This window comes from Loxodonta africana, chromosome 24 (assembly GCF_030014295.1).
Source record: "Loxodonta africana isolate mLoxAfr1 chromosome 24, mLoxAfr1.hap2, whole genome shotgun sequence".
Taxonomy (NCBI): Eukaryota; Metazoa; Chordata; class Mammalia; order Proboscidea; family Elephantidae; genus Loxodonta; species Loxodonta africana.
In genome coordinates, this window is record NC_087365.1 from 43,016,813 (window position 1) to 43,035,606 (window position 18,794).

General features: G+C 43.1%; 1 protein-coding gene across 3 annotated transcripts in view; it reads left to right on the forward strand.

Annotated features, from left to right (window-relative positions):
* Positions 1–18,794, forward strand: part of IFT52 (intraflagellar transport 52) — a 46,667-nt gene that overhangs the window by 22,280 nt on the left and 5,593 nt on the right. The window contains exons 10-11 of one of the 3 annotated variants that reach the window (XM_003411718.4): positions 11,676–11,830; positions 16,516–16,603. The exons of 1 other annotated variant lie outside the window; for it this stretch is intronic. In XM_003411718.4, the coding sequence (XP_003411766.2) occupies positions 11,676–11,830; positions 16,516–16,603 (243 nt within the window). The remainder of the gene's footprint in view (positions 1–11,675; positions 11,831–16,515; positions 16,604–18,794) is intronic. One more of the 3 variants, XM_010591691.2, reaches the window with a different exon arrangement.

Consider the following 18,794-nt stretch of genomic DNA (forward strand, 5'->3'; position numbering starts at 1 on the left):
TCTGTCACATGTAGGTTTACATACATCTTACTCCCTTCTCCCACTTGCTCTCCCCCTATTGAGTCAGCCCTTACAGTCTCTCGTTTCGTGCCAATTTTACCTTCTTCCATCTCTCTCTATCTTCCCATCCCCCCTCCAGTCAAGAGTTGCCAACACACTCTCCCGTGTCCACCTGATTTAATTAGCTCGCTCTTCATCAGTATCTCTCTCCCCCCCACTGACCAGTCCTTTTCATGCCTGATGATTTGTCTTCGGGGTTGGTTCCTGTCCTGTGCCATCAGAAGTTCTGGGGAGCATTGTCTCTGGGATTCCTCTAGTCGCAATCATACCATTAGGTGTGGTCTTTTAATGAGAATTTGGGGTCTGTATCCCATTGGTCTCCTGCTCCCTCAGGAGTTGTCTCTTGTGCTCCCTGACAGGGCAGACATCGATTGTGGCCGGGCACCAACTTGTTCTTCTGGTCTCAGGATATTGTAGGTCTCTGGTTCAAGTGGCCCTTTCTGTCTCTTGGGTTCTTAGTTGTCGTGTGACCTTGGTGTTCTTCCTTTGCCTTTGCTCCCGGTGGGTTGAGACCAATTAATGTATTTTAGATGGCTGCTTGTTGGCATTTAGGACCCCAGGTGCCACAATTCAAAGTGGGATGCAGAGTGTTTTCATAATAGAATTGTTTTGCCCATTGATTTAGAAGTCCTCTCAAACCAAGTTCCCCAGACCCCAGCCCCTGCTTCGCTATCCTTTGAAGCTTTCATTTTATCTCGGAAACCTCTTTACTTTTAATCCTGTCCAATTAGGCTGACCTTCCTTGTTTTGAGTGTTGTCTTTCCCTTCACCCAAAGCAGTTCCCATCTACAGATTGATCAATAAAAAGCCCTCTCCCTCCCTCCCTCCCTCCCTCCCCCCTTTGTAACCACAAAAGTATGTGTTCTTTTCCGTTTTTTCTATTCCTCAAGATCTTATAATAGTGGTCTTATACAATATTTGTCCTTTTGCAACTGACTCATTTCGCTCAGCATAATGCCTTCCAGATTCCTCCATGTTATGAAATGTTTCAGAGATTCGTCACTGTTCTTTATCGATGCGTAGTATTCCATTGTGTGAATATACCACAATTTATTTACCCATTCGTCCGTTGATGGACATCTTGGTTGCTTCCAGCTTTTTGCTATTGTAAACAGAGCTGCAATAAACATGGGTGTGCATATATCTGTTTGTGTGAAGGGTCTTGTATTTTTAGGGTATATTCCGAGGAGTGGGATTTCTGGTTTGTATGGTAGTTCTATTTCTAACTGTTTAAGATAACGCCAGATGGATTTCCACAGTGGTTGTACCATTTTACAATCCCACCAGCAGTGTATGAGAGTTCCAGTCTCTCCGCAGCCTCTCCAACATTTATTATTTTGTGATTTTTGAATTAATGCCAGTCTAGTTGGTGTCAGATGGAATCTCATCGTAGTTTTAATTTGCATTTCTCTAATGACTAATGATCGAGAGCATTTTCTCATGTATCTGTTGGCTGCCTGAATATCTTCTTTAGTGAAATGTGTGTTCATATCCTTTGCCCACTTCTTGATTGGGTTGTTTGTCTTTTTGTGGTTGAGTTTTGACAGAATCATGTAGATTTTAGAGATCAGGCGCTGGTCTGAGATGTCATAGCTGAATATTCTTTCCCAGTCTGTAGGTGGTCTTTTTACTCTTTTGGTGAAGTCTTTAGATGAGCATAGGTGTTTGATTTTTAGGAGCTCCCAGTTATTGTGTTTCTCTTCATCATTTTTGGTAATGTTTTGTATTCTGTTTATGCCCTGTATTAGGGCTCCTAGGGTAGATCCTATTTTTTCTTCCAAGATTTTTATCGTTTTAGTCTTTATGTTTAGGTCTTTGATCCACTTGGAGTTAGTTTTTGTGCATGGTGTGAGGTATGGGTCCTGTTTCATTCTTTTGCAAATGGATATCCAGGTATGCCAGCACCATTTGTTAAAAAGACTATTATTTCCCCAATTGACTGACACTGGTCCTTTGTCAAATATCAGCTGCTCATACGTGGATGGATTTATATCTGGATTCTCAATTCTGTTCCATTGGTCTATGTGCCTGTTGTTGTACCAGTACCAGGCTGTTTTGACTACTGTAGCTATATAATAGGTTCTGAAATCAGGTAGGGTGAGGCCTCCCACTTTCCTCTTCTTTTTCAGTAATGTTTTGCTTATCCGGGGATTCTTTCCTTTCCATATGAAGTTAGTGATTTGTTTCTCTATTCCCTTAAAGTATGACATTGGTATTTGGATTGGAAGTGCGTTGTATGTATAAATGGCTTTTGGTAGAACAGACATTTTTACTATGTTGAGTCTTCCTATCCATGAGCAGGGTATGTTTTTCCATTTAAGCGTGTCCTTTTGAATTTCTTGTAGCAGAGTTTTATAGTTTTCTTTGTATAGGTCTTTTACTTCCTTGGTAAGATTTATTCCTAAGTATTTTATCTTCTTGGGGGCTACTGTGAATGGTATTGATTTGGTTATTTCCTCTTCGGTGTTCTTTTTGTTGGTGTAGAGGAATCCAAGTGATTTTTGTATGTTTATTTTATATCCTGAGACTCTTCCAAACTCTTCTATTAGTTTCAGTAGTTTTCTGGAGGATTTCTTAGGGTTTTCCATGTATACGATCATGTCATCTGCAAATAGTGATAGCTTTACTTCCTCCTTACCAATCTGAGTACCCTTTATTTCTTTGTCTAGCCTAATTGCCCTGGCTAGGACTTCAAGTACGATGTTGAATAAGAGCGGTGATAAAGGGCATCCTTGTCTGGTTCCCGTTCTCAAGGGAAATGCTTTCAGGTTCTCTCCATTTAGAGTGATATTGGCTGTTGGCTTTGCATATATGCCCTTTATTATGTTGAGGAATTTTCCTTCAATTCCTATTTTGGTGAGAGTTTTTATCATAAATGGGTGTTGGACTTTGTCAAATGCCTTTTCTGCATCAATTGATAAGATCATGTGGTTTTTGTCTTTTGTTTTATTTATGTGATGGATTACATTAATGGTTTTTCTGATATTAAACCAGCCTTGCATACCTGGTATAAATCCCACTTGATCAGGGTGAATTATTTTTTTGATGTGTTGTTGGATTCTATTGGCTAGAATTTTATTAAGGATTTTTGCATCTATGTTCATGAGGGATATAGGTCTAAAATTTTCTTTTTTTGTAATGTCTTTACCTGGTTTTGGTATCAGGGAGATGGTGGCTTCATAGAATGAGTTGGGTAGTATTCCGTCTTTTTCTATACTTTGAAATACCTTCAATAGTAATGGTGTTAAGTCTTCTCTGAAGGTTTGGTAGAACTCTGCAGTGAAGCCATCTGGGCCAGGACTTTTTTTTGTTGGGAGTTTTTTGATTACCATTTCAATCTCTTTTTTTGTTATGGGTCTATTTAGTTGTTCTACTTCTGTATGTGTTAGTTTAGGTAAGTAGTGTTGTTCCAAGAATTTATCCATTTCTTCTAGGTTTTCAAATTTGTTAGAGTACAATTTTATGTAGTAATCTGATATGATTCTTTTGATTTCATTTGGTTCTGTTGTGATGTGGTCCTTCTCGTTTCTTATTCGGGTTATTTGTTTCCTTTCCTGTTTTTCTTTAGTCAGTCTAGCCAATGGTTTATCAATTTTGTTAATTTTTTCAAAGAACCAGCTTTTGGCTTTGTTAATTCTTTCAATTGTTTTTCTGTTCTCTAATTCATTTAGTTCAGCTCTAATTTTTATTATTTGTTTTCTTCGGGTGCCTGATGGATTCTTTTGTTGCTCACTTTCTATTTGCTCAAGTTGTCGGGACAGTTCTCTGATTTTGTCTCTTTCTTCTTTTTGTATGTGTGCATTTATCGATATAAATTGGCCTCTGAGCACTGCTTTTGCTGTGTCCCAGAGGTTTTGATAGGAAGTATTTTCATTCTCGTTGTTTTCTAAGAATTTCCTTATTCCCTCCTTGATGTCTTCTATAACCCAGTCTTTTTTCAGGAGGGTATTGTTCATTTTCCAAGTATTTGATTTCTTTTCCCTAGTTTTTCTGTTATTGATTTCTAGCTTCATTGCCTTGTGGTCTGAGAAGATGCTTTGTAATATTTCGATGTTTTGGATTCTGCAAAGATTTGTTTTATGCCCTAATATGTGGTCTATTCTAGAGAATGTTCCATGTGCGCTAGAAAAAAAAGTATATTTTGCAGCAGTTGGGTGGAGAGTTCTGTATAAGTCAATGAGGTCAAGTTGGTTGATTGTTGTAAGTAGGTCTTCCGTGTCTCTATTGAGCTTCTTACTGGATGTCCTGTCCTTCTCCGAAAGTGGTGTGTTGAAGTCTCCTACTATATATGTGGAGGTGTCTATCTCACTTTTCAATTCTGTTAAAATTTGATTTATGTATCTTGCAGCCCTGTCATTAGGTGCGTAAATATTTAATATGGTTATGTCTTCCTGATCAATTGTCCCTTTTATCATTATATAGTGTCCTTCTTTATCCTTTGTGGTGGATTTAAGTCTAAAGTCTATTTTGTCAGAAATTAATATTGCTACTCCTCTTCTTTTTTGCTTATTGTTTGCTTGATATACTTTTTTCCATCCTTTGAGTTTTAGTTTGTTTGTGTCTCTAAGTCTAAGGTGTGTCTCTTGTAGGCAGCATATAGATGGATCGTGTTTTTTTATCCAGTCCGTGACTCTCTGTCTCTTTATTGGTGCATTTAGTCCATTTACATTCAGCGTAATTATAGATAAGTAAGTTTTTAGTGCTGTCATTTTGATGCCTTTTTATGTGTGTTGTTGGCCATTTCATTTTTCCACATGCTTTTTTGTGCTGAGACGTTTTTCTTAGTAGCTTGTGAGATCCTCATTTTCATAATGTTTAACTTTGTGTTTATTGAGTCGTTACGTTTTTCTTGGCTTTTTTCTTGAGTTATGGAATTGATATTCCTTTTTGTGGTTACCTTTTTATTTACCCCTATTTTTCTAAGTAAAACCCTAACTTGTATCCTTCTATTTCGCCTTGTATCACTCTCCATCTGGCAGTTCAATGCCTCCTATATTTAGTCCCTCTTTTTGATTATTTTGATCGTTTAGCTATTGATTTCCATGATTTCCTGTTGTGTGTATTATTTTGTTTATTTATTTATTTTTTAGAATTAGTCTTAATTTGTTTGTTTTTGTGCTTTCTCTGTTTGAGTTGCGTTGATATCAGGACGTTCTGTTTTGTGACCTTGTATTGTGCTGGTACCTGATATTATTGGTCATCAGGCCAAACAATCTCCTTTAGCATTTCTTGCAGTCTTGGTTTAGTTTTTGCAAATTCTCTAAACTTGTGTTTATCTGTAAATATCTTAATTTCTCCTTCATATTTCAGAGAGAGTTTTGCTGGATATATGATCCTTGGTTGGCAGTTTTTCTCGTTTAGTGCTCTGTATATGTCGTCCCATTCCCTTCTTGCCTGCATAGTTTCTGCTGAGTAGTCTGAACTTATTCTTATTGATTCTCCCTTGAAGGAAACCTTTCTTTTCTCCCTGGCTGCTTTTAAAATTTTCTGTTTGTCTTTGGTTTTGGCAAGTTTGATGATGATATGTCTTGGTGTTTTTCTTTTTGGATCAATCTTAAATGGGGTTCGATGAGCATCTTGGATAGATATCCTTTCTTCTTTCATGATGTCAGGGAAGTTTTGTGTCAGGAGTTCTTCAACTATTTTCTCTGTGTTTTCTGTCCCCCCTCCCTGTTCTGGGACTCCAATCACTCGCAAGTTATCCTTCTTGATAGAGTCCCACATGATTCTTAGGGTTTCTTCATTTTTTTTAATTCTTTTATCTGATTTTTTTCCAGCTATGTTGGTGTTGTTTCCCTGGTCCTCCAGAAGTCCCAGTCTACATTCTAATTGCTCGAGTCTGCTCCTCTGACTTTCTATTGCGTTGTCAAATTCTGTAATTTTATTGTTAATCTTTTGGATTTCTACATGCTGTCTCTCTATGGATTCTTGCAACTTGTTAATTTTTCCACTATGTTCTTGAATAATCTTTTTGAGTTCTTCAACAGTTTTATCAGTGTGTTCCTTGGCTTTTTCTGCATTTATCCTAATTTCATTCGTGATATCTTTAAGCATTTTGTAAATTAGTTTTTTATATTCTGTATCTGATAATTCCAGGATTGTATCTTCATTTGGGAAAGATTTTGATTCTTTTGTTTGGGGGGTTGGAGAAGCTGTCATGGTCTGTTTCTTTATGTGGTTTGATATGGACTGCTGTCTCCGAGCCATCACTGGGAAACTAGATTTTCCAAGTAGTCAGCTAAAAAAAATGCAGTCAGATCCCTATCTGAATTCTCTCTCTGGCTCCGGGTATTCGGATGTTAATGGGCTCGCCTGGGGAGGGTGAGGGAGGGATCTGAGAGCTAGGAGTGTAGCACCACAGAATATAGAGCTGAACACCACGTTCACGCTCCGCCCCCGTTTGCCAAAATCCGGGCTGGACGGGTCCCTGGCTAGGACACTGCTTTCCTTGCTCGGAAACCAGTCCCTTCCTCCTGGGGACTTCCTCCGGTGCGCGGCACCGCTCGTGGGCACTGGGTGGGCGTTTCCCGCACGAACGGGTGGGCCCGCCCCCAGGGTCTATTCAGGGCAATAAAAATGGACTCCGTGCTCACGCCCCGCTCGTGCGCGCGCCCAAGCCCCAGCAGGACGGAACCCCGTCTGGGACGCTACTTTCTGCGCTTCGGGACCAATCAGTTCCTCCGCACGGCCAGGTGGGCCCGCCCCCTGGGTCAATTCAGGGCGATAAAAATGGACTCCGCGCTCACGCCCCGCCCGCGCGCGCCCAAGCCCCAGCAGGGTGGCACTCTGTCTGGGATGCTACTTTCTGCGCTTTGGGACCAATCAGTTCCTCCGCACGGCCAGGTGGGCCTGCCCCCTGGGTCAATTCAGGGCAATAAAAATGGACTCCGCGCTCACGGCCCGCTCGTGCGCGCGCCCAAGCCCCAGCAGGGCGGCACTTTGTCTGGGATGCTACTTTCTGCGCTTTGGGACCAATCAGTTCCTCCCGGGGACTTCTCCTTCCAGTGTGCCGCACCTCTCGCGCAAACTGGGAGGGCGTCACTCGCACGACCAGGTGTTCCCGCCCTCTGGGTCAATTCAGGGTAATAAAAATGGACCCCGCGCTCATGCCCCGCCCGCGCGCGCGCGCGTGCCCAGATCGCAGCGGAATGGCTCCCCGTCTGGGATGCTGCTTTCCCTGTTTTGAGACCAGACACCTCCGGGGATTTCTCCCTCTGGTGTGCCGTGCCACACGCGCGGACTGGGTGCGCGTCCTCCCGCACGAACGCGTGGGCCCCGCCCTGGGGTCACCCCAGGGAAACACAGCTGACCCCCCCCCGCGCGCGCCCCGTCGGCTTCTCGCCTAACTCCCGGCGGACAGCAGGGCACCCCAGCTGGGACGCTGTTCTCCCCCCTCTCAGATCAGTCACTGCCTCCCGGGTGTTTCTCCCTCCGGCTGCGCCCCTACGCCGCCCGCGCCAACCTGCTAGGCTTCCTCCCGGGATGGGTTCGGGGGGGAAGGGGTGGGCCCCCTTTCTGTGCCGTCTGCCCCCCTGGGCTCTGCCCCAGATCGAGCTCCGAAGGTCACCTGCCTGGTGCGCTGGCTCCTAGTTCTGAAAACAGTCGCTGTCTGCCCGTATTTGTTCGTCCTCCGTCTCTAAGTCTGTGCTTGTTGTTCAGAGTTCATAGATTGTTATGTATGTGATCGATTCCCTTGTTTTTCCGAGTCTTTGTTGCAAGAGGGATCCGCGGGAGCGTCCACCTAGTCCGCCATCTTGGCCCCCCTCCACAAATAATTTTTTATGAAGAAACAAAGATGATTAGAATTTAAGCTTTCAACTCGAGTTTTGTTGCCTTTAGAACTATTCTAAAGGCATTATGATAATATTTAGCAGACAAGGGAGAATGGCAAAGCTAGCGTTGGAATAGGAGCCTAATAACCTGCGTTCTAGGTCTGGCTCCATCACTAGCTCTCTGACCTTAAGCTTCTGTTCACCTTTTTTCGTCCTGGTTTTCTCATTTGTGAAATGAGACTAATACACCAAGACCTGTGCTGTCTGCCTCACAGGATAACTGTGTGGCCTAAATAATAGATGTGAATGTACTTACTAAATGAAAAGGTGTAAAAAACACTCTATGCCTGTGAAAATTTCTGTTAACATTTATACTTACCAGGCACTGTATGTTACGTGTCACCACATAAATCATCCTATTTAATCATCACAATAGCACTATGATGTAGGTGGTCTTATTCCCATTTTCTAGAGGAAGAAACTGATATTCTGCAAGATTGCAGTGTGCTCAAATAGCAAGTAAGTGCAGAGCCAGAACCCAAACCCAAGACTCCCTATTCAAAGTCTACTTATTCTACAGCTGCTGCTTTGTTTCTTAAATTCCGAAATGTCAGGAAAAGGATTTCCTAGCCATGGATGGATGGAGACGGGTGAGAAGGCAATCTGAAATGGCTTATCCGATGACTGCTTCTTCCTGCAGCTGAGGATGTGATCTCCCAGAGGCTGATTTGTGTTCGGAAGCAGGAAAGCCCCAAGTCTACAGATACCTTCTATGGAAACATCAAACAAATGGATATTTTGCTTAAATTCCTCCTGAAAAGTGATAAAAGCCCCAAGAATAAAAGAAATGCAATACAGTGGGGAATTCGCTTTTCAGATCTCATAGGACCCAACTCTGAGTGGATGCATCTTTGGCAGCTGGCAGTCCTAGTTAGAGTGTCATGAGTCGAGGAAAGCAGCACTAAGGGATGTTTTGTGTGGCTGCCTCTATCATTCCTGCTTTCTAGTTGAGGAAACTGAAGTAAGTAAATTCTTCAAGGACCCTGTTTAAAGAAATACGCGGCCGAGCCATTATTAACAGCCACCTACCCAAGTCAGGCTGATTCCTGAGCCTGTGCCTGTTCTACAACTCTGTTGCTCACTGTCTGCTGCACATGACACTGGACTAGGTCAGGAGGAAAGCACTAATGGAAATCCAGTGGATGTTAACTAAGGCCTTTCTGTAAAACGGTACAGTTTCACATATATACCAGATTGGAGACCTACTGAAAAATGTACTTTGAATCTTAAGGCTTTGGAAAGTGGAATGCTAGATCCAGTAACACTGCAAAGTAAGAAATTCTGAAATCCTGAACTTCCCAAGTTTGATTTCAGATCAAATCTTGTTATACGGAATGGTTTTCAAACCCAGCCAATGGCTCAATTTCAAATAGTATTTAATAAAAGAAAATGGTTGCTCAATAGAGGTTAAGAATTTGCGTTACAAGTTTTAACCTCAAAATCTGTCAGGAAGTCATGAAAACCGGTGGTTCTTGGAACATGCTTTTGTTTTTGTCCAGTCATCTAAGGCCCTGGTACTTTTCTGAACCAGGACTTTGTAGAAGGCCTCTGTGCAGAAAGATAAGAGAATCAGCCTTGGGATTTCTGGGGTTGCTGGCCCGTTACTGAGCTCTGTGTTGTCTTCTGGGTGTGTGGCCTAGTGCAGTCAGTGCCCTGCTACTTGTCCTCACCTACAATTCACTGTCATATGAGAGGGAAAACAAGCAGATGTTGCTGAGAAGGGCATTTGTTTGTTTATGTGCCTTCATTGTTTCTTGTCTTAAAAAAGAGCTTGAGGATTGGGGACTTTCTGACCCATGGGATAAAGAAATAAGTTAGCCTGTTTGTCTTGACTTTGTATTATTCTTGTGTTGCCCAGGTATGTCTCCTCAGATGCTGGAACTAGAGAATGTAGAACAGTATGTTGCAGGTGACTTCAGAAGACCTATTTTTTTTGGTGCTTTAGGTGAAAGTTTACAGCTCAAGTTAGTTTCTCATACAAAAATATATACACACATTGTTATGTGACCCTCGTTGCTCTCCCTATAATGTGACTGCACATTCCTCCTTTCCACCCCGGATTTCCCGTGTCCATTCATCCAGCTTCTGTCCCTTCCTGCCTTCTCATCTTGCCTCTGGACAGGAGCTTCCCATTTATCTACTTGAACTAAGAAGTACACTCTTCACGAGTATCATTTTATGTCTTATAGTCCAGTCTATTCTTTGTCTGAAGAGTTGGCTTTGGGAGTGGTTTTAGTTCTGGGTTAACAGACAGTCCAGGGGCCATATCTTCTGGGGTTCCTCCAGTCTCAGTCAGACCATTAAGTTTGGTCTTTTTACTAGAATTTGAGTTCTGCAGCCCACTTTTCTCCTGCTCTGTCAGCGACTCTGTTGTGTTCCCTCTCAGGGCGGTCATTGATGGTAACTGAGCACCATCTGGTTCTTCTGGTCTTAGGCTGATGGAGTCTCTGGTTTATGTGGCCCATTTTGTCTCTTGGGCTAATATTTTCCTTGTGTCTTTGGTGTTCGTCATTCTCCTTTGCTCCAGGTGGGTTGGAATCAATTGACGCATCTTAGATGGCCGCTCACTAGCTTTTAAGACCCCAGATGCCACTCACCAAAGTGGGATGCAGAACATTGTAATAAACTTTCTTATGCTAGTTGACCTATATGTCCCCCAAAACCATGGCCTCCAGACCCCCACCTCTGCTACACTGTCCCTCAAAGTGTCTGGAAACTTCCTAGCTTTTGAGAAGACCTATTTTTAAACTACTACCAAGTTGGCCTTATTGGAAACAAGGCTAAATGCAATTCATAGAGCCAATTAGAAATAAACTTCTTGTGAGCATGCACTTATTAAATTTAATATATTTCTTGAGTAGGTAATACATTCACATAGTTCAGCAGTCAAAAGCTCACAGTGACGTTTTCTATCTTTGCCCAGCTACTTTGTTCCCCACTCCAGTGACAACAATCTTAGCAGTTTCTTGTATATTCTTTCAGAGTTATTTTATACATATATAAGCAAATGTGTGTTTTAAGACTGTATATTCACTGTTTGAATGTACTGTACTGTGTTTGACCAGTCTTCTGTTGATGGACACTTGGTTTTCCTGTCTTTTACTATTACCAGCACACAGCATATATCAGCAGGGGCTCTCGGCAATGCTGGACTTATGTCCTGGGCTAGGTGAGAAGTGTTGGGAGGGGCTATCTGTGCTGGGGTCACAGGCAGGTCAGACATATAGTAGAAGAGAAAGAAGAGTATGTGGGCCAGATGCTGGTGGGTGGGTAGATACTGTAGTGGGAGCTTATGGACTTCACGATTGCCTCGATTTTCTCAGCGAAATAGAAAATAAGGTCTCCAGCTAAAACTGAGGAAGGGAAAATTGTTTCAGATATGTGAAATGACAAAAGGAAATTATTGCCTAGGAAAGCAGGGGAGTAAATGGGTTAGGGAAGTACGATGTGATTGCAGAGCACCCTCAAGATCATGGTCATGAAATGAGGGGAAGACCATTCAGCGTGGCTGTGTGTTTCCTCAGCTGTGTCGAGTTGTGTGTATGCAGTTATGGGGTAATTGGAGAGTTGGATTTAGCCAGCACGGGGGTTTATCCAAGTGAGTTCTGTCCGTCTTTCCACATAAGGTTGGTTATTTAAAGTTTCGTTGCCAACGATCAGGAACAGTGAAATCTCTTGGCAAGAGAGTGTAAATACTGTGGATTTAGACCTGAGACAGTGGAGATGTAACAGAATAAATTCTTAATCCTGCCCTGCTGAAAGGAACCCTCTTGTGGCTTTCAGATTTCCGACTACATGATGCTGCCCGACACAGCCACCCTGTCAGAGCGGCTTCGAGTGTGTCTGCAGGAGGGCGATGAGAACCCACGGGACTTTACCACCCTCTTCGACCTGTCCATTTACCAGCTGGATACCACCTCCCTCCCCAAGGTCATCAAGTCAGTACCCCTGGCTCTTGAGCAGCACTGCACTCCGTTCTGATTGTTTGGTTTGAAAACATGAGCCTGGGGATAGGAGTTAGGGTCACATCAGATGTGGCATGCAAAACATTAATCAGACCTTTGATGAGGTCAACAAAGACCGCTGATAAAATGGGAGGACCAGGGAATTCATGCAGAGGAAACAGGTGGCAGTTATTAGCCCCAGCTAAGTTCTAGGCTCTGTATCAGGCATTTGCTCCTTCCTATTTGCCTGAGACTTTCATGGTTTTAGAACAGAAGGTTTCACATTCCAGGAACCTCCTCAGTAAGCTGCGATGGTTGGTCACCCTACAGGGGCTCCACATTGTTGTTCATTTATTACATTCACTAGTCCTCTGAGTTACTAGCCTCATCTCAGATGGGGAAACTGAGGTGTAAAGAAGAGACTTCCAAGCCAGTGCTTTCCTTTGTTTTATTGCCTGCATTGTTGTTGATGTTTCCCATCCCTAATGACAGGGACAGTAAGTACCATTTTTGAGCCCCTTTGACCTGACATAAGATCTCCATCATCTGGATAAACCAAAGGCTGAGGCACAGCTGCAGATGACTCACTTTCTACCCCTGCATTTACATTCAGGTTCAAGACTTAGTGAGCATCTGTCATGCCAGATAACTCTGCCTGAAGTTTATGGTTTCATGGAGAAAACAGACAAAAGTTGTGAAACAAAGTTATTATATAAATGCTGAATGTGAAGTATAAACTAGAGGCCATGGGCATAATGAAGAAAGAGAATTTGATTCTTACTGGGGTGGGCAGAGAAGGCTTTATGGAAAAGGTGCGTTTTAGCTGAGCATTGATTATTTCATTGTTTCTTAGGGGCCTTTTGTCTGCTTGGCATCACGCTGGCTGCTGAGCTTTGAGGGGTGAGAAGGATTTCAGGAGCTGGGTGGGGACACTGAGAGAGAGCATTTGCAATGAGGTCACTGCCTGAGCAAGTCCCAGACAGTTGCATATGCAAGGCGGGTCCCAGCAAGGGCACAGCCTGAGGATCAGGGCCAAGGCCAGACCTCTGGAGGGGGACTTGACTGAATCTGTGTTTCAGAAAAGCAACCACAACCATTTCTTTTTTTCACAGCCATTTCTTACAGCAGTTCATAGAATTAACTGGAATAAGGAAAAAATAGTGGTGAAGAAACCAGCTGGGAGACTATTGCTGCAGACCAAGAGGGTGGAAAAGGTGGATCTAGTAAGGGTAGTAGCATGGTTCTGAGACATGTCTTGGGGGAAAGGATCTACAGGGCCTGAGCGACGGGAAGCTGTGGAGACGTCAGGGAGGCAACCAGTGATGCTGTTAGCTGGCACTGAGAATGCAGGAAGAGGGAAGATAGATGAGTTCTGTTCTGGGCAGTCTTAGTCTAATGTGGCTGACATTTCCCTGTGAGGATGTGCAGCTGGAACTACAGGTTCAGAGGTGAAGACTAGGTAAAGCAGTTAGTGAAGCTCTGGCAAGGACTGGGGCGATACAGGGACCACACTAGAGACAGCCCTGACAGCTGCCGGTACCTGAAAGGCAGGAGAAAGAGGAGGCCTGGGACAGAAACAGGGAAAGCAGCTAGGCACAGGACGGTGCCTGTGGGGGAGAAATGGCCAGAAGCCAAGGGAGGAGAGCTGACACAGAAGCAGGGTGGCCCAGAGAGGAGGGGCCGCAGGGTTCATCTTCCCCTTTTCTAACTGTTAGATTTCACTAGAGTTTGTTTAGCTTGTCTTCCTTTCCCACTACACTGTAAACCTGAGGGCGGAAACCATGTCTCGTTCACTGTTGAATCCTCAGTGCCTAAGGCAGGGCCCAGCACTTATGGCAGTCAGTAAAGATGCGTGGAATTAACGAACATGCTGCCACTCTCCCTTTGCACTGCTTACCCATCCATCCATCCATTCATGTGCCAAGGACTGTTTCAGGCTCTTGGGATACTTCAGGGAACTAAGCAGCACAGTTCTGTCCCATTTCGGAGCTTATTTTCTAGGAAGGAGATAAATGGTTTCCTTATAGGGTTGCTATGAGTCGGGATCAACTCGATGGCAATGGGGTTTATGTGGTGCTCTTAGGTATTTTTATTTGCTAGTAACATCATTTGAAAGCAGTTTCTCTTTTTTTTTTTTTGAGTAAAAATTTAGTTAGGCTTTAAATATTTGTCAGCTATAGGGTGTTGCTCTGAAGTAACAGAATTTCTTATCAATACCTGCTGGGTGTCAAGTAGAGATAGACAGTATAGGTCCCCTGCCCTGAGTTCATGGTCTGGTGGATTGGAGGTTGATGTATAGGGTGATGAAAATGCAGTGCCAGAGTGTTCTGGAAATATATAGCTTAGCCCCATTTCACAGATTTGTATTTTGCTTTGGCATTTATTCTCATTCTCCAAACAGATCCACCTCCTAAATTAAATTTTGCTGGGTTTTAAGATTAGTTTCTCCACCCACTTCCCACCCCCATCAGGCACCTGTTGGCTACTGGTAGGAGGAAGATTTGATGGTGAGCTGAGTGGAGGAAGGGAAGACTTACTGGAGTAAAGCATTTGTTTCAAACATTCAGCTCCATGTGGGGGCACAAAGCAGAAAATCACCATGGGGATGGCCTCAGCAGCAGAGTTCTGTGTGTGCAGGTGGTGGGGAACTCTAGTCTGAAACTGCTTCTAATGACATTCTGCCTTCCAGGTAGACTGAGTCATGAAACTTCTGGTTGGCAGGGATTGGTCAGGTCTGAGTTCTGATTATGGCTCTGTCACCTCTTAGCCATTTGATCTTGGGAAGCTACCAGAGTCTCTACACCTCAGTTTCCTCTTCTGTAAGAGAGTATACTCATTTTCTAGGGTTGTTTTGAGGATTAAATAAGTATGAGTGCCTAGCACAGAGTCGGCACAACATGTGGCAGATAGTAGGTACTTGATAAAAGTTATCTCTTCCCTCCTTGGGAATCTTCCATTCATTGCTAGGAAATAGTCTCCCCAAGTATCTGGGAACAGTGGAGGAGATGACAGCAATAAGCTCAGCAAATAGCCTTTCTGTAGTCACAGTCCTCACTCCTGTCTTTCTTTTTCCCTCACTTCTTTCTGAAATCATTCATACATAGAAGCTGGTATGAACTTTGTCCACACCCACTGGCATTTGCTTTTTCTGCTTAATTTTGAAAGATGACAGTTTATATAAAATTTTAGTTGGGTGAGTATATTTTAATTCACTCACTCAATTAGATGTGTTGCATTGGAAAAATATGCTGCAAAAGACCCCTTTAAAGTGTTAAAAAGCAAAGATGTTACTTGGAGGACTGAGGTGCACCTGACCCAAGCCATGCTATTTTCAGTCACCTCACATGCATGTGAAAGCTGGATAATGAATATGAAAGACTGAAAAATTGATGCCTTTGAATTATGGTGTTGGCGAAGAATGTAGAATACACCATGGGCTGCCAGAAGAACGTACAAGTCTGTCTTGGAAGAAGTACAGCCAGAATGCTCCTTAGAAGAAAGGATGGCGAGACTTCGTCTCATGTACTTTGGACATGTTATCAGGAGGGATCAGTCCCTGGAGAAGGACATCATGCTTGGTAAAGTAGAGGGTCAGTGAAAAAGATGAAGACCCTTGAGATGGATTGACACAGTGGCTGCAATGATGGGCTCAAACATAGCAATGATTGTGAGGATGTCACAGGACTAAGCAGTGTTTTGTTATATTGTACATAGGGTCGCTATGACCCAGAATAGACTTGATGGCATCTAACAATACCATATTTTAATTTGTCCCATTCCCAGAGGAGTTCAGCCAGCTTATAAAAATAAGTACAATGCAAAAGGATAAAATGACTATCTGAGAGAATGGAGGCAAAAGGAAAGCCAGAGTAGAACAGTAGCAGGGGTAAGATTAGCATTTAACTCTGTAACCTCATTGCTGCAGCCACTCTGGCTGCCCTGCTGTTCTTTGACCCTTCTGCCTGTTCTCCTTGCTCTTGCCCCTGCCTGGAGCACTTTTGTAGATAACAGCATGGCTTGCTCCCTCCCTGTATTCAGGGTTTCTCTGACCAGCAACACTTCCTTTGCCCTCCCTGTCTCCTGATTTGTTTTTCCTCTTAGTACTTATTGATACCTGGCATCTTGTTTTTTGTTCCTTCGTTTATTGTGTCTCTCCTCCACTAGAAAGTAAATTCCACCAGGGCAGGGACTTGGTCTCTTTTTGTCACTGCTGCTGCACTCCTGGTGGGTAAAACTACCTGGTACCTAGTAGACATTTGGTAAATATTGGTTGTGTGCATGAGCACAGAGAAGTGCATATCATATAGATCTGTTCAATTGCCAGAAGCCGACTTCAGATTAACTCCTATTTCTTGATGGTGGGAACAAATACAGAAACACAGTGAGTTACAAGATTTAGTGTGCCATTGGGTAAGACAACAAACCTATTTAGGAGAAGCCTGATATGAAACTTGAAATTTTTCCTTTGACGTCCCGATAAGTAATACTGTGTGATACAGTGGAAAGGATCCCTGATAGGACCACTACATTATCTATAACAGCACATTTTTGTAAATTTTTCTGTCTAATAGTGCTGAATCACATTATTTGATGGAGAACCACACTGTGTGGTCAGTTAGACATGCTTTGTCACTATGTCTCATCTTGATCCCTTCTTTACTGTTTAATTATTAACACAGGGCTCATGAACAGCTAAATGTGAAGCATGAACCTCTGCAGCTCATCCAACCTCAGTTTGAGACACCGCTACCAGCCCTGCAGCCAGCTGTGAGTAGGTGTGCTCGAGGGACTGTTACTGCAGAACGCTTCTGTTTGCCCTTCCCTTGCTAGCTGGGCCCTTCACTGTGGATCCGCCCCTATAGAGAGCTTAGATTTGTGATAGAGTCACATTTCATGTACTTGCCCAAAGGCTAACTTTGGACTTTAGTCTCAGTTTAAGCTGCCACTGATATCTTAACACTGACTAAATTTAGAAACTTATTTTAAAACAAAATGGCACAAACCCTGGAGGTAAACAAGCATCTCCACCCTTTCTTCACTCACTGTTGGGGTCTAGGTAGTTACCTAGGTGGTTTGAGTGCCCAGGCCTCTTGGGTTTCCTTTTGTCCTCTTACATAAGAGATAGGTGGTTCTCAGACTTTAGTGTGCACAAGGATTATGTTTCAAGGTTGTAAATGTAAAACTATGTTTTTTTTGTAATTTTATAGATTATTTAAAGGGTTTTTCAAAAGTAATTTTGATGATTCATGATTTGCACTTTTTGTACTGAGTAGATCAGAAACTCCGGGAAAGAGGAGACTCTACTGATCTGTGAATAGTTGCTGGGTTGGATGGATGAGTGGGCGGGGCTCCCAGTCTCAGCAGAGTGCACCAGTTGCCTGTGGCGCTCATGTGACAGCACCATTCAGGGCCCTGCATTTTAAACTGAGCTGCAGAGCAGCAGTGAGTGTGGAAATCCTGTGTATGAACTAGCCTGCTTTTTTTCTGTGATAGAACCTGCTGACATTTACACTGAAAATTATTTTATTTTTTGGCTTTTAAAAAAATTTTTATTGTGCTTTAAGTGAAAGTTTACAAATCAAGTCAGTCTCTCATACAAAAATTTATATACACTTTGCTATACACTCCTAGTTGCTCTCCCTCTAACGAGACAGCGCACTCCTCTCCACCCTGTATTTCCGTGTCCGTTCAGCCAGCTTCTGTCCCCCTCTGCTTTCACATCTCCTCTCCAGGCAGGAGCTACCCACATAGTCTCACGTGTCTACTTGATCCAGTAGGCTCATTCCTCACCAGTATCATTTGCTATCTTATAATCCAGTCCAATCCCTGTCTGAAGAGTTGGCTTTGGGAATAGTTCCTGTCTTGGGCTAAGAGAAGGTCTGGGGACCATGGCCTCCAGGGCCCTTCTAGTCTCAGACAGACCATTAAGTCTGGTCTTTTTATGAGAATTTGAGGTCTGCATCCCACTTGTTCTCCTGCGCCTTCAGGGATTCTCTGTTGTGTTCCCTGTCATGGCAGTCATTGGTTGTAGCCGGGCACCATCTAGTTCTGGTCTCAGGCTGACGTAGTCTCTGATTGATGTGGCCGTTTCTGTCTCTGGGGCTCATAATTACCTTGTGTCTTTGGTGTTCTTCATTTTCCTTTGCTCCATGTGGGTTGAGACCAATTGATGCATCTTAGATGGCTGCTTGCTAGCTTTTAAGACCCCAGACGCCACTCTCCAAAACGGGATGCAGAATGTTTTCTGAATAGATTTTATTATGCTAGTTGACCTAGATGTCCCATGAAACCATGGACCCCAAACCCCTGCCTCTGCTACGCCGGCCTTTGAAGTGTTTGGTTTATTCAGGAAACTTCTTTGCTTTTGGTTTAGTCCAGTTGTGCTGACCTCTCCTGTATTGTATGTTGTCTTTCCCTTTACCCTAAATTAGTTCTTGTCTACTATCTAATCAGTGAATCTCCCTTTCCTTCCCTCCTTCCCTCCCCCGTCTCGTAACCATCAAAGAATATTTTCTTCTCTGTTTAAACTATTTCTCAAGTTCTTATTATAGTGGTCTCATACAATATTTGCACTTTTGCAACTGACTAATTTCACTCAGCATAATGTCTTCCAGATTCCTCCATGTTATGAAATGTTTCACAGATTCATTATTGTTCTTTATCGATGTGTAGTATTCCATTGTGTGAATATACCATAATTTATTTATCCGTTCATCCGTTGATGGGCACCTTGGTTGCTTCCATCTTTTTACGCTGTGAAAATTATTGATGATTAGGGGACATGTGAAGATTTTACAGGCGAACAGTGTTAACATTTATTTCATGCTGTACAGGTTATTGGGAGTTTTCATGTTACTATATTTACTCTTCACAGTAAGCTTGTAGTTATTATCCCCATTTTACTGACAGAGAAACCATTTGCCTATTGTCACATACAGCTCGTAAGTGGTAGAACTGG